The sequence below is a fragment of the Scomber japonicus genome, chromosome 9 (genome assembly GCF_027409825.1).
Source record: "Scomber japonicus isolate fScoJap1 chromosome 9, fScoJap1.pri, whole genome shotgun sequence".
Lineage (NCBI taxonomy): Eukaryota > Metazoa > Chordata > Actinopteri > Scombriformes > Scombridae > Scomber > Scomber japonicus.
In genome coordinates, this window is record NC_070586.1 from 30,315,267 (window position 1) to 30,325,865 (window position 10,599).

Here is a 10,599-nt window from a genome sequence, read left to right on the forward strand (position 1 = left end):
ACCAAGTGGCACCGAAAAAGAGGGACACTACCACTTCCTAGCAGTCATAACCAGGTAAAAAGCCTCATTCTGGACACACAGGGATAGCAGTCGATATAGTATTTCCAATGCAATGGAGTTAGATGATGCTGCATGAGTGAAGACCCATTTGGAGGATTTTGTTATCATGGATTGTAATGGAGCCTAATGAAGGACTATTTTATTTAAAGGAATTAGGCTGTAAACTGTATTGTACTTAGAGTCAAATATTCTAAACATATAAGGGCCAAATTGAATACACTTCTTCTATACAAGGGTGAGTTATAAACTGAAACTGTGACATTGAGCTGTCCTCCTGTATGCATATCTGTTTGTGCTTGTACATGCATGATGGATGGTGCTTTGTCTGTGTGTGTGCTGCTGCCAAAAAGTGGAGGAGCAGTGGATCAGGAGGATGTCGGAGCAGCAGAGTGCCCCGGAGCAGCTGGCTGCTGGGAAGAGCCAGGGTGGAGCTGGAGCCACATATAAGGTACGGGAACAACCATCTGCATACAGTTACAAAGGAATCTGAAAGTTTGCTTATTGCTATGGTATTATATAGAGCAGGCATTAAAAGATAGTATGTGCTTTGTAGTCCCATTTGAATTCTACAACTCTCTTTTAAACTTTTCTCTCTCATCACCACAGTGGAGAGTGTGACCCACTTTATGATAGCCTTCATCCAAGCTTCCTCTGGTGCCTTTGCAATAACTATCTCCCTGTAAACGGTCTCTCTCTGTGATTCAGGTGTTGCTGTTTGAGTTCGAGAACTTCCAGGGATGCAAGGCAGAGTTTTCCGCAGAGTGTAAAGATGTGACAGAGAAGGGCCTCGAGAAGGTCGGCTCTGTGATAGTCGATTCAGGACCGTAAGTAATCCTGAATCCGGTCTCTTGATAACAGAGATATTGTTAAATTCACATTTTCAGGTTGTAAAATATTGAGCTTCCCTGACATAAATGTGTCATATCTTTTTCTAACATGTTCTCCTTTCTCCCTCTCAGCTGGGTGGGTTATGACCGTCACGGGTTCACAGGAGAGCAGTTTATTCTGGAGAAGGGCGAGTATCCCCGCTGGGACACCTGGACCAACAGTCAGAACAGCTACTCCCTTTTGTCTATAAGGCCACTCAAAGTGGTGGGTGACTAGTTTGAAATCTCTTTTGGCATGAAGATGTGCAGGGTTTCAAATATGACCTCATAGCATCATTATTCAGCCTCATCATCAAGTATCACTGTGTCCATCTCTCCTCTTTAGGACGGCGCTGACCACAAGCTACACCTGTATGAGAACCCTGGATTTACTGGTAGAAAGATGGAGATCGTTGATGATGATGTGCCCAGTTTGTGGGGTCACGGTTTCCAGGATCGTGTAGCAAGCGTTAAGGCTCTCAACGGAACGTAAGATCTTCCCTTCATCCCACTTTCATCCATATCTCACTCTTGCAATTTTACCCACAATAACTCTTCATAGTCAGACAGTATGTGAATATTGAGGTGGTCACACTTTTTGTGTTTTCCCTTCTTCCAGATGGGTTGGCTACATGTTCCCAGGCTACAGGGGGCGCCAGTTTATCTTTGAACGAGGAGATTTCAAGCACTGGAACGACTGGGAGGCCCCCGCGCCCCAGATCCAGTCTGTCCGACGTGTGCGGGACATGCAGTGGCACAAGAGGGGCTGTTTCACTGTTCCTGACCCAGCTCCTGCTCCTGGCCCTGGCCCTGACCCCGACCCCGCCCCAGCACCTCCTGCCCCCCCTGCCACAGCTGGAGCCAGCTGAGCAGGATCCTCACCCACCTCCACCCTTCCCCCACCCCCTCCCTCTTACAGCCTCTTCTGCCTCCTGCCTTAACCTAACCATGGCAAACGCTGCTTGTGCCCAGTGAGGAGTGCCATGCATGTTTCAGTGGCGAATAAAAGTTGTTTGACCTGGAGTTGCCCCTGTTTGTTGGTGATGTTATACTTGTAAGTCGGAGTGGAGGTGACGAGGTGGAAATGGCATTAACTGATATATAGAGATTTGGGAAAACCACAATCGGAGATGTAACGTTAAGAGAAACATCTACTGTATGTGGAAATTATGTAGCCAGATAAACTGCAGATGTGCTTTTAAATGAATCTATTTTCAAGTCATGAGTGCCACTTTTATCGCTTGTGTATTCCAAGTTTAGTCAGACAGCTCAGATCCTCAGCTTTAGGAGCACATGACTTATTCAATGAATATGTGGATACGCATCTGCTTAACAGCAATGGAGATGATGTCATACTGTATGTATGCTTGCTATTAAAACAGAGTGCTCTGCATTCCCTCCCATAGTCATCATTGTCCATCTGATGCTTTGTGAAATGGTCAATCAGGATTAAATGTATTTAACACTTGTAAATATTGAAAAATATCTCAAAAACTTGCACAGTTCTGTTAAGACAATGAGTCGAGATTGATGTTGCATAATCTAAATAGATTCCATCTGCAGATGTTATTGCTTTTTATGATGACATAAAACTCCACATGCAAACCATTATTCAGTGGATGCTGATGTAATAGTCAAAAATAGAAATTATTCCCCACATAACATGATGCGGAAGAGTCTTTTCGTACACACCCTTGATACTTTAGAACCTAAAAAGATGTAATACAGAGACTAAAGTGGTAAACTAGACTTCATTATCCCTAGATAATCAAAATGCCATCACTTTGATCTGGCATCTTGAATACTTGCAAAAGACATGCAGTCTACCAGCTGTGACCCTTAAGATAGCACATCTGGAGGATGCTAAATTCTAACACACTGAGTCAGGGTGAGAAAGAGTTCTAAGAGGCATTTATTAAGGGTGTCAAGTCAGTCCATGTTACATAAAGTAACACAACTCACACAAGTCTGTCGATTTCTGACATATTCTATTAAGTGTCAGTGTATTTTGGACTATGTCCTGTAGAGTCATATGTCAGTCCTTCACATAAGTCTGTGAGTTTCGCTGTGCAGCATAGAGCCTTTTTGACGTACGCTTTAACAACCAAATCCCAAACCCAGAATCCCAGAATGACTCACAAAGGTTGCACCACAGAAGAGCTGAATTGTTTTGTTGTACCCTTAAATTATTTGACAGAAGCCTTATCAACAGAACAAACTCATGTATTCTTCATGAACACAAGATTTCAAGCCTCACATCTCTGTAATGAGAAGTGCAATGCACAGTCAACATCTAAACTCAGAAGCAGCACAAATAATATACCAGTGCTCTCTCATAGTCTTTTCTTTTGTCAGTTGAACTGAATTTAGAGTAATTAGGTGTAATGAAATGACAACAAAGCAGAGACCATCTAGAATATTTTAAGCAGCACATATTTTACGAAGTGTTTCCAAAATGCGAAGCACCTCTCAAACCGAGTGTCTGTCTTATAAAAAGCACATTCCACTAAGTGCCTCATATGAGATTTATTCACATGATGAACCAGCATTTGATTGTGCCACAAACAGTTCACCAAACTATTTCACATGACATAACCTGGATAGTTTAAGGAATACTCACAGTCTCCATCTGCATCAAGTACTTGCATTGTACATCAGTTTGATTCAGGCCACTTTTAATATACTCTGCTCATACTCTGTTAAACATGTCAAACTGGTCTCTGAGGTAGCAAACGGGGGCTTATAAAACAACACATATTTGTATAATGTGGCTCCAAGTGATCTTAGTGTTTTATGAATACAACTGCATGACTACACATCTACAAGAAGACACAGAAGCGTGGATTAGTCTTCATCTCTCTTACATGCATTGATCTTTATGCAGTTACTCATAGTGGTCAGAGGTCAGTTCAGTGACCGTGGAGCCAGTCAGGCTCTCAGCTGCTTGCTTAGGGATGCAGCACTGTCATGTTGTCAATTATTGCTGATGTAGACAATGCTGCTCTCTGCCTGAGGACAAAAAATAATTAAGCACATTATTTTTTATCAACAGCTCTACATTTTCAATTGTAGTTCTTTCACAACTTAGTATTACACTCTCATAACTTTGGGACACTCACATGAGACAGATTAAAAAACATATGGTCAAAAATAAAGTAGCAGAAGCACAGACATCTGGAGTTTTAGCCCCTTGCCTTGGTCAATCTTCAAAACTGGACTGTATATCACGCATGCTGCAACATCATAGCATCCTTCATTGTAGACCCTTCCTGACCTGAGTAGTACGTCTGATGATGAGTACACTCTGTGTATGAAATTGGTGGTGTGTCCAATAAAATAAAAGAATGTTATAATATCATTACTTTTTTGTCAAGAGTATTTCTTTTCACCATGTCTTCTCATTTATACTGGGTCCACTGTAGGTCTGAACTTCTGTTTTAGTGTTTAAGCTGGCCCACCTACTCATACTGCTTGCTATTTTAAACTACACCATGTCTTTCTATGTTTTACATTTAAACTCTCATTCTGTAAAGCAAATACTAACCAATAGTGACTTTTGCTGGTGAAAAGTATAGATAGTGGAATTTAAGTCTAGCAAAGCATAACTATTTGAAGTACCAGTGTATAAGCACAGTATTTGAGTAAAAGTACTTTCCCCCATACCACTGCCTCTGCTGACCATTGAAATAGGCCATCCTGCTTCACCACAAAACATCTCCATTGAAAGCATTCCAACATGGCAACCATTTGTCCACTCTAGCCCAATGTTATTTAAGTTATACGTATTAGTTACATGCCTAACTACACATTTGACTTTTCACACAACATCTCCGCTTCAATATTAAGAGTGCAACAATAACTTCCGTCCCCTTACAGGATTGTTCACATGCAAATTCAATGTAATTAAAATTATTTCAATTAGGAAATATAGCATTGATTATTTTAGATTTTTTTTTAAACACTGTCACTTTTTTTAGCAAAAGAAGGAATGGTGGCATGTTGGGTCAACACGTTTTACTGATTACTTTAACCTTTGTAGCAGTTATTTTTTATTTTTTCAAAATTTGTATCTTTCCACTCAGCAGTGGTAACGGATTTCCAGATGGAACAATATTAGTGTTTTCTAGAAGTAAAATATAATAAACCTCCACTTGTGGAAATATTCAGCAGTGTTTAGACTGTCCTAGTCTCTCAAACAAAGTAAAACCCATCTTTTTACAGTCCTTCCCTCTCTCTCTCACACACTCTCATTGTAGGTGTGGGACTCTTGGCACTGTTTGTGCTGAATCATGTGGATAATGAACAATGACTGGCTGGATAAAACTGACTACTAATGAAATAACTTTGTGGGAGTGTGACACCCCGGGGTGGGGGCAGGCTACACTGTGACCCCTCATTTCAGTGTGCTGGGCCTATGGCAGGCCGATCTGCAGGCTGGCTTGGACACTGTGGGTACTGTTGGCAGAGTTTCCACCCCTGGGCGCCCCGTATATATTGAGCTCATCGTGCCATCACAAACACACTGGCACAGACAGGTACTGGTAAGCAGTTTATGTCCGTCATTTTGTATTTTAATAAGTTTTATTTTATAATTTTATAAATAATATTATAAATATTTTTTTTCCATTTGCCACTATGTTTTAGGTTTAATCACTGCAAACTTTATCCAATGTTTCATTGCTGTAATTCTGGGTTCAGAAGGCTCCAGAAACTTGTTGAGGATGGGCACTTTTATAAAAATGTATATGAGAAAACAAAATCTATGAACGCATGATTAACAGCAGTTTTACCTGCTCATATTTTAAATATAAAGTTATAAAACCTTCATAAATCATTTAAATATTCATAGATATTTATCAGAAACAATCATTCATTTATACTTTTGTCTATTTTTTGTTTTAGCTTCATCCTTGCAGATCCATTCAATATGGCCACAGATCACCAGAACCCCGCATCCAAGCAGCAGCAGCCAGGCACCAGTGCATTTAAGGTGAGAGGAAACAACAGACAAACCAGACAAACACAAACACTCTTGATAACAATTTCCAGTTTTCTCCTTGGAGTTGACACTTCCTATTTTCATTTTTGTATATTCTGTTAACCGGTACACACTCCAAACATCCAATACATCTCTCTTGGATTGGCACACTTTCAATTGAGACCAAAAGCTAAAAACCCTCCCACAATAAACACGTTCTTTAATACATTTTTTATCCCTTTCTCTGCTATGGGCTTGCAGCTGGTTATCTATGAGCAGGAAAACTTCCAGGGACGCTGCCATGAGCTGACTGGTCCCTGTAACAACCTCCAGGAAGCAGGCGTGGAGAAAGTGGGCTCTATACTGGTGCTGTGTGGACCGTGAGTGTGGGTCATAGACAGACAAGAAAATTATTCAAAATCCAACAACACAGAGAGGCAGTGACAGGGTGGGAAAGTCAAAGAAAGAGGGGTTAAATAAAAGGCCAGAAAAAACAAAAACAAAATCACATGTGATACGCAGATTACACCAGCCATCTTTCCTGCTTTGCTCTTGCACCAGTCATGACCCTCCATCTCTTTCTCCTTCACCCCCTCAGATGGGTGGGATATGAGCAGCCCAACTGTAAGGGGGAGCAGTATGTGTTTGAGAAGGGGGAGTATCCTCGCTGGGATTCCTGGACCAACAGCAGGCGCAGTGACACCATTGTTGCATTCCGCCCAATTAAAGTGGTAAGAAAGCAGATTTTAACAGTTAAACACCCCTATCACCTGTCCCACCAGATGCTCAGCAAATCACTCACTGTGTGCCAATGCTTTGTTCCTCTCCCAGGACAGCCAGGAGCACAAGATTGTCCTTTACGAAAACCCCAGCTTTGCAGGGAAGAAGATAGAAATCATAGATGATGATGTCCCCAGTTTTCACGCACACGGCTACCAGGAGAAGGTCTCCTCTGTTCGGGTTCAGAGCGGCACGTAAGTCCATCCTCCCAGCAGATGTTGTGTGATACTGCGCATAGCTGTTACATGTCTATTGCCACTATCCAGTTTCTCATCTAACTGTCTCTCATCTGTTGTCCCTCTCTGTCCTCCTGCCGTACCAGCTGGGTGGGCTATCAGTATCCAGGCTACAGAGGCTATCAGTACCTGTTTGAAAAGGGCGAGTATAAGGACAACTCTGAGTTTGGAGCCCAGATTCCTCAGATCCAGTCGGTTCGCCGCATCAGAGACATGCAGTGGCATCAGAGGGGTGCTTTTCACCCCGTCAACTAAGCTTGTGACTCTTTCCAATCATGAACCCTGACCTCTGCAGGCTTGCTCCCTTCCAGCAGCGACCCCTTTGTCCCTCATCTACACCAAAACTGCAATTTGATATCTACTGCAGCTGTTGCAGTAGTGACAACCTTTGAAGCAAATTAATAAATCCTTATTGCTTACATCTCACTTGCTCATGTGGCTCATGTTTGTTGTGCATACCTATCAGCACAAGTTCTTCACCACACTTTTCACCAAGATCTAAAAGGGGTACCACGTAGGGATTTACAGTTATTCCAAAAACACTGCATTATATTAATTAAAGCCCCTCTTCTCACAATAAAAATCTTCCTGTTCCTTCAGTTGAGTGTTTGAGCTTCATGGTGGAGAATGATGTTTGTGCAGAAATTGTTTTCACATTCATCTGCTGCAAGTAGAAATTTTCTCTGTGCTTACTGAAAATCAGATATGTGACACCATGACTAGTTTGGAGCCAATCCTGGTCCAATAATAAGTCAACTTAAACAAGTGTGTGTGTGTGTAATTATAGTTTATAGTAAAAAACATATAAGACATATTATTGTTTCAACCAGAGTATTTCTGTAAGTCTTAATATTGTCTGGAGGGAACCTTGAGGTACCACGGAGGCATGTCAAAGCTGACATTATTGCTGTTTGGGCTGCATTGACCAGCGCCCACCGCCTGGATGCGCTGCAGGGATTCTAAACCACCGTCACATCCCGATTTTCCGTGAAGAAGAGTAAACATGACGAATAACATGCTACTTTAGTTGTCTGTTAAACACATGTGTTGTTTAAGTACGAGAACATATCTTTTTTATAGCGTTTTTCCTGGTTCGGTCTCTCTCTACGTTTCTCAATTCAGACATCGGCTCACCGGAAACTCGGTATGAAAATGTTCATCTAAAACAAAGGAGATTAATTTATCGGCTAGCTTAGCTCGACCTGGCAACACGTTTGTTGGGTAGCATTAAGCTTGACCTAACATGAATAATTATCGTTTTGTGTTCGTGTACTTTAATTATACAACGTATTGGTTTTTCAGAGTTCAGTAAAAGAGTGTCACAGTCAGTTTAACACTGACAATTGTTTGTTGTTGAGACAGTCTCACAATTAACATAGTCAGCGTCAAATGATGGCAGTTAGTTGAATATACGTAACGTTACACTCCTGTAGACGGTGTTTGCAGGCTTTCTCTCTTTTGAACACGTTACTAACTTTGACTGCGTCGTTGTAGAGTTTGTCTGGCTGTAGGTGAAGTTGCTCCTTCATTGTCTGACAGCACAATGAAGATAACATCTGTTACTTCAATTTATATTATAGCATTTGTAAATCACCACGCCATCCAAATCTGGTCAGAATTATGGTGTGGTATGGAATTGAGTCACTACATTTGTCATGTAAATATATTCATGCAGTGGTCTAAATTTGTATGTATATTTTTGTAATGGGAGCCTTCCTAAAGCCCAGACTGCATTATTAACCTATAGAGAAATTATAATCGTATAATATTACTTAATGATAAGTGAGAGACTAGTGTAAGGACAGATGTGGCATGGCAGTGAATGCTGTACCACATGGATCAAACTATCTACACTATAAGCAGTACCTTACTTGTAATAAAGCACCTGCAGCAAAAAGATTGGGTTTTTTGAGTTGGTGTTTTGTTTGGATTTTGATGCCTTTTGACATGGAAATATTCAGGAACCCCTGTTAAACAAATTTTGAACCTTGTTATCCTTTTCAACAAACTTCCGCCTACAGCCAAGATGCCTGTCCTGTGCAGCAGCTGTGCTGACAAGCGTGCCGTGCTGAAACGTCCAAAAACTGGCCACTCACTGTGTAAGGAGTGCTTCTTCTGGGCCTTTGAGGAGGAGGTGCATCAGACAATCGTGGCGGCAAAATTGTTCAAACATGGCGAGACGGTAGGAATCGCCGCCTCGGGTGGAAAAGACTCCACGGTGCTGGCACATGTGATGAAGCTCCTGAATGAGAGATACAACTATGGCCTTGAGCTCATGCTTCTGTCTGTGGATGAGGGGATAACTGGTTATCGAGATGACTCGTTGGAGACAGTGAAGAGGAACCAGCAGCAGTATGAGCTGCCACTGAAGATTGTGTCATATGAGGAGCTGTATGGCTGGACTATGGATGCTATAGTGAAGCAAGTGGGACTGAAAAATAACTGCACCTTCTGTGGAGTGTTCAGAAGGCAGGCACTAGACAGAGGAGCCATCATGCTGAAAGTAGACAAGATATGTACAGGTGAGTCCAAACATAAATGCCATCCTTGAAGTCTGACTGAGCAGCTTTTACACTGATGTCAAAGAATACGTATTTTGCTCAAAAGTTTCCCATTGGCTGATTGTGTGTTTCGTCACAGGTCACAATGCTGATGACGTGGCGGAAACAGTTTTGATGAACGTCTTGCGAGGTGACATAGCTCGTCTGCGCCGCTGCACTGCCATCTCCACAACCAGTGAGGGTGACGGAGTCGTGCCACGTTGCAAGCCCCTCAAATATGCATATGAGAAAGAGATCGTTTTGTATGCTTATTTCAAGAAGTTGGACTACTTTTCCACAGAATGTATTTACTCTCCCAATGCTTATCGTGGCCATGCAAGGACCTTCTTAAAGGACCTTGAGAGTGTAAGGCCCAGCTCCATCATGGATGTCATCCACTCTGGGGAGAACCTGTCTGTGCGGGAGGGGGTGAAGATGCCTGTGCAGGGGACATGTAGCAGATGTGGCTATATCTCCAGCCAGGCACTGTGTAAGTCCTGTGTGCTGCTGGAGGGCCTGAACCGAGGCCTGCCAAAGCTGGGTATAGGCAAACACCACCGCCTGCATGACAAACTTCTTTCACAGCAACCCCTCACTGAAAAAGAGGAGAGGAAGCTGAAATCTGTAGACTTTTGACGAATAAGACCATATTTGTTTACCATCAGACTGAAAATTATAATGAAATGTTAGAATAAACCAAATTGTTTCTTTTACATGAGACAAAAATATATCTGATAAATCAAATGTCTTGTTTTCATTTATCATTAACATTATTTATTGAACATTTATTTAGAACATTCAATTTTAGTAAAACCTAGTCAGTCAGTTTTCTGCTGATTTACAGCCACAAACCTGGATCACTGAGATATTTATGTTTATTTTGTGGTACTGTTCAATAATAACTTAACATTGAAGATGTATCCAGTTGTTTTGGTTGTAATATAAATATCTTTACAACAAAACAAGGTGGATGAAAGATACATTTCCCAGTTTCATACCTCTTTTGTACCACTGTTTGAGTCTATGGGGAGGATCTGATGATGGTTTTGGTCACATTCCAAAGTGTTTTATGAACTATAATAAATATATTGACATTTATCTCCATGTTCTCTGAATTGTATGGACAAGTGTTAACCAAG

General features: G+C 41.6%; 3 protein-coding genes across 3 annotated transcripts; all 3 read left to right on the forward strand.

The window, feature by feature from the left end:
• Positions 1 to 433: 433 nt before the first annotated feature.
• LOC128364381 (beta-crystallin B3-like) lies at positions 434 to 1,795 on the forward strand. Its single transcript, XM_053324913.1, has 5 exons — positions 434 to 508; positions 766 to 884; positions 1,020 to 1,152; positions 1,273 to 1,415; positions 1,546 to 1,795. Exons 1-5 carry the CDS (start codon positions 434 to 436, stop codon positions 1,793 to 1,795), a joined length of 720 nt encoding a protein of 239 aa, XP_053180888.1.
• A 4,058-nt stretch (positions 1,796 to 5,853) lies between these two features.
• crybb2 (crystallin, beta B2) lies at positions 5,854 to 7,175 on the forward strand. The gene is made up of 5 exons (XM_053324914.1): positions 5,854 to 5,916; positions 6,166 to 6,284; positions 6,503 to 6,635; positions 6,736 to 6,878; positions 7,007 to 7,175. Exons 1-5 carry the CDS (start codon positions 5,854 to 5,856, stop codon positions 7,173 to 7,175), a joined length of 627 nt encoding a protein of 208 aa, XP_053180889.1.
• Positions 7,176 to 7,924: 749 nt separating this feature from the next.
• Positions 7,925 to 10,494, forward strand: ctu1 (cytosolic thiouridylase subunit 1 homolog (S. pombe)). Its single transcript, XM_053325429.1, has 3 exons — positions 7,925 to 8,064; positions 8,942 to 9,442; positions 9,561 to 10,494. The coding sequence occupies exons 2-3, from the start codon at positions 8,947 to 8,949 to the stop codon at positions 10,094 to 10,096; spliced, it is 1,032 nt and encodes a 343-aa protein (XP_053181404.1). The 5' UTR covers positions 7,925 to 8,064; positions 8,942 to 8,946; the 3' UTR covers positions 10,097 to 10,494.
• Positions 10,495 to 10,599: the final 105 nt, after the last annotated feature.

Excerpts from the sequence above, each read along its gene's own strand:
- LOC128364381 (XM_053324913.1), top strand. The coding sequence starts at position 434 with ATGTCGGAGCAGCAGAGTGCCCCGGAGCAGCTGGCTGCTGGGAAGAGC. Across the intron at positions 509-765 it reads GAGCTGGAGCCACATATAAG|GTGTTGCTGTTTGAGTTCGA; the intron begins GTACGGGAACAA and ends TCTGTGATTCAG. Across the intron at positions 1,416-1,545 it reads GTTAAGGCTCTCAACGGAAC|ATGGGTTGGCTACATGTTCC; the intron begins GTAAGATCTTCC and ends CCCTTCTTCCAG.
- crybb2 (XM_053324914.1), top strand. The coding sequence starts at position 5,854 with ATGGCCACAGATCACCAGAACCCCGCATCCAAGCAGCAGCAGCCAGGC. Across the intron at positions 6,285-6,502 it reads ATACTGGTGCTGTGTGGACC|ATGGGTGGGATATGAGCAGC; the intron begins GTGAGTGTGGGT and ends TCACCCCCTCAG. Across the intron at positions 6,636-6,735 it reads CATTCCGCCCAATTAAAGTG|GACAGCCAGGAGCACAAGAT; the intron begins GTAAGAAAGCAG and ends TTCCTCTCCCAG.
- ctu1 (XM_053325429.1), top strand. The coding sequence starts at position 8,947 with ATGCCTGTCCTGTGCAGCAGCTGTGCTGACAAGCGTGCCGTGCTGAAA. Across the intron at positions 9,443-9,560 it reads AGTAGACAAGATATGTACAG|GTCACAATGCTGATGACGTG; the intron begins GTGAGTCCAAAC and ends GTTTCGTCACAG.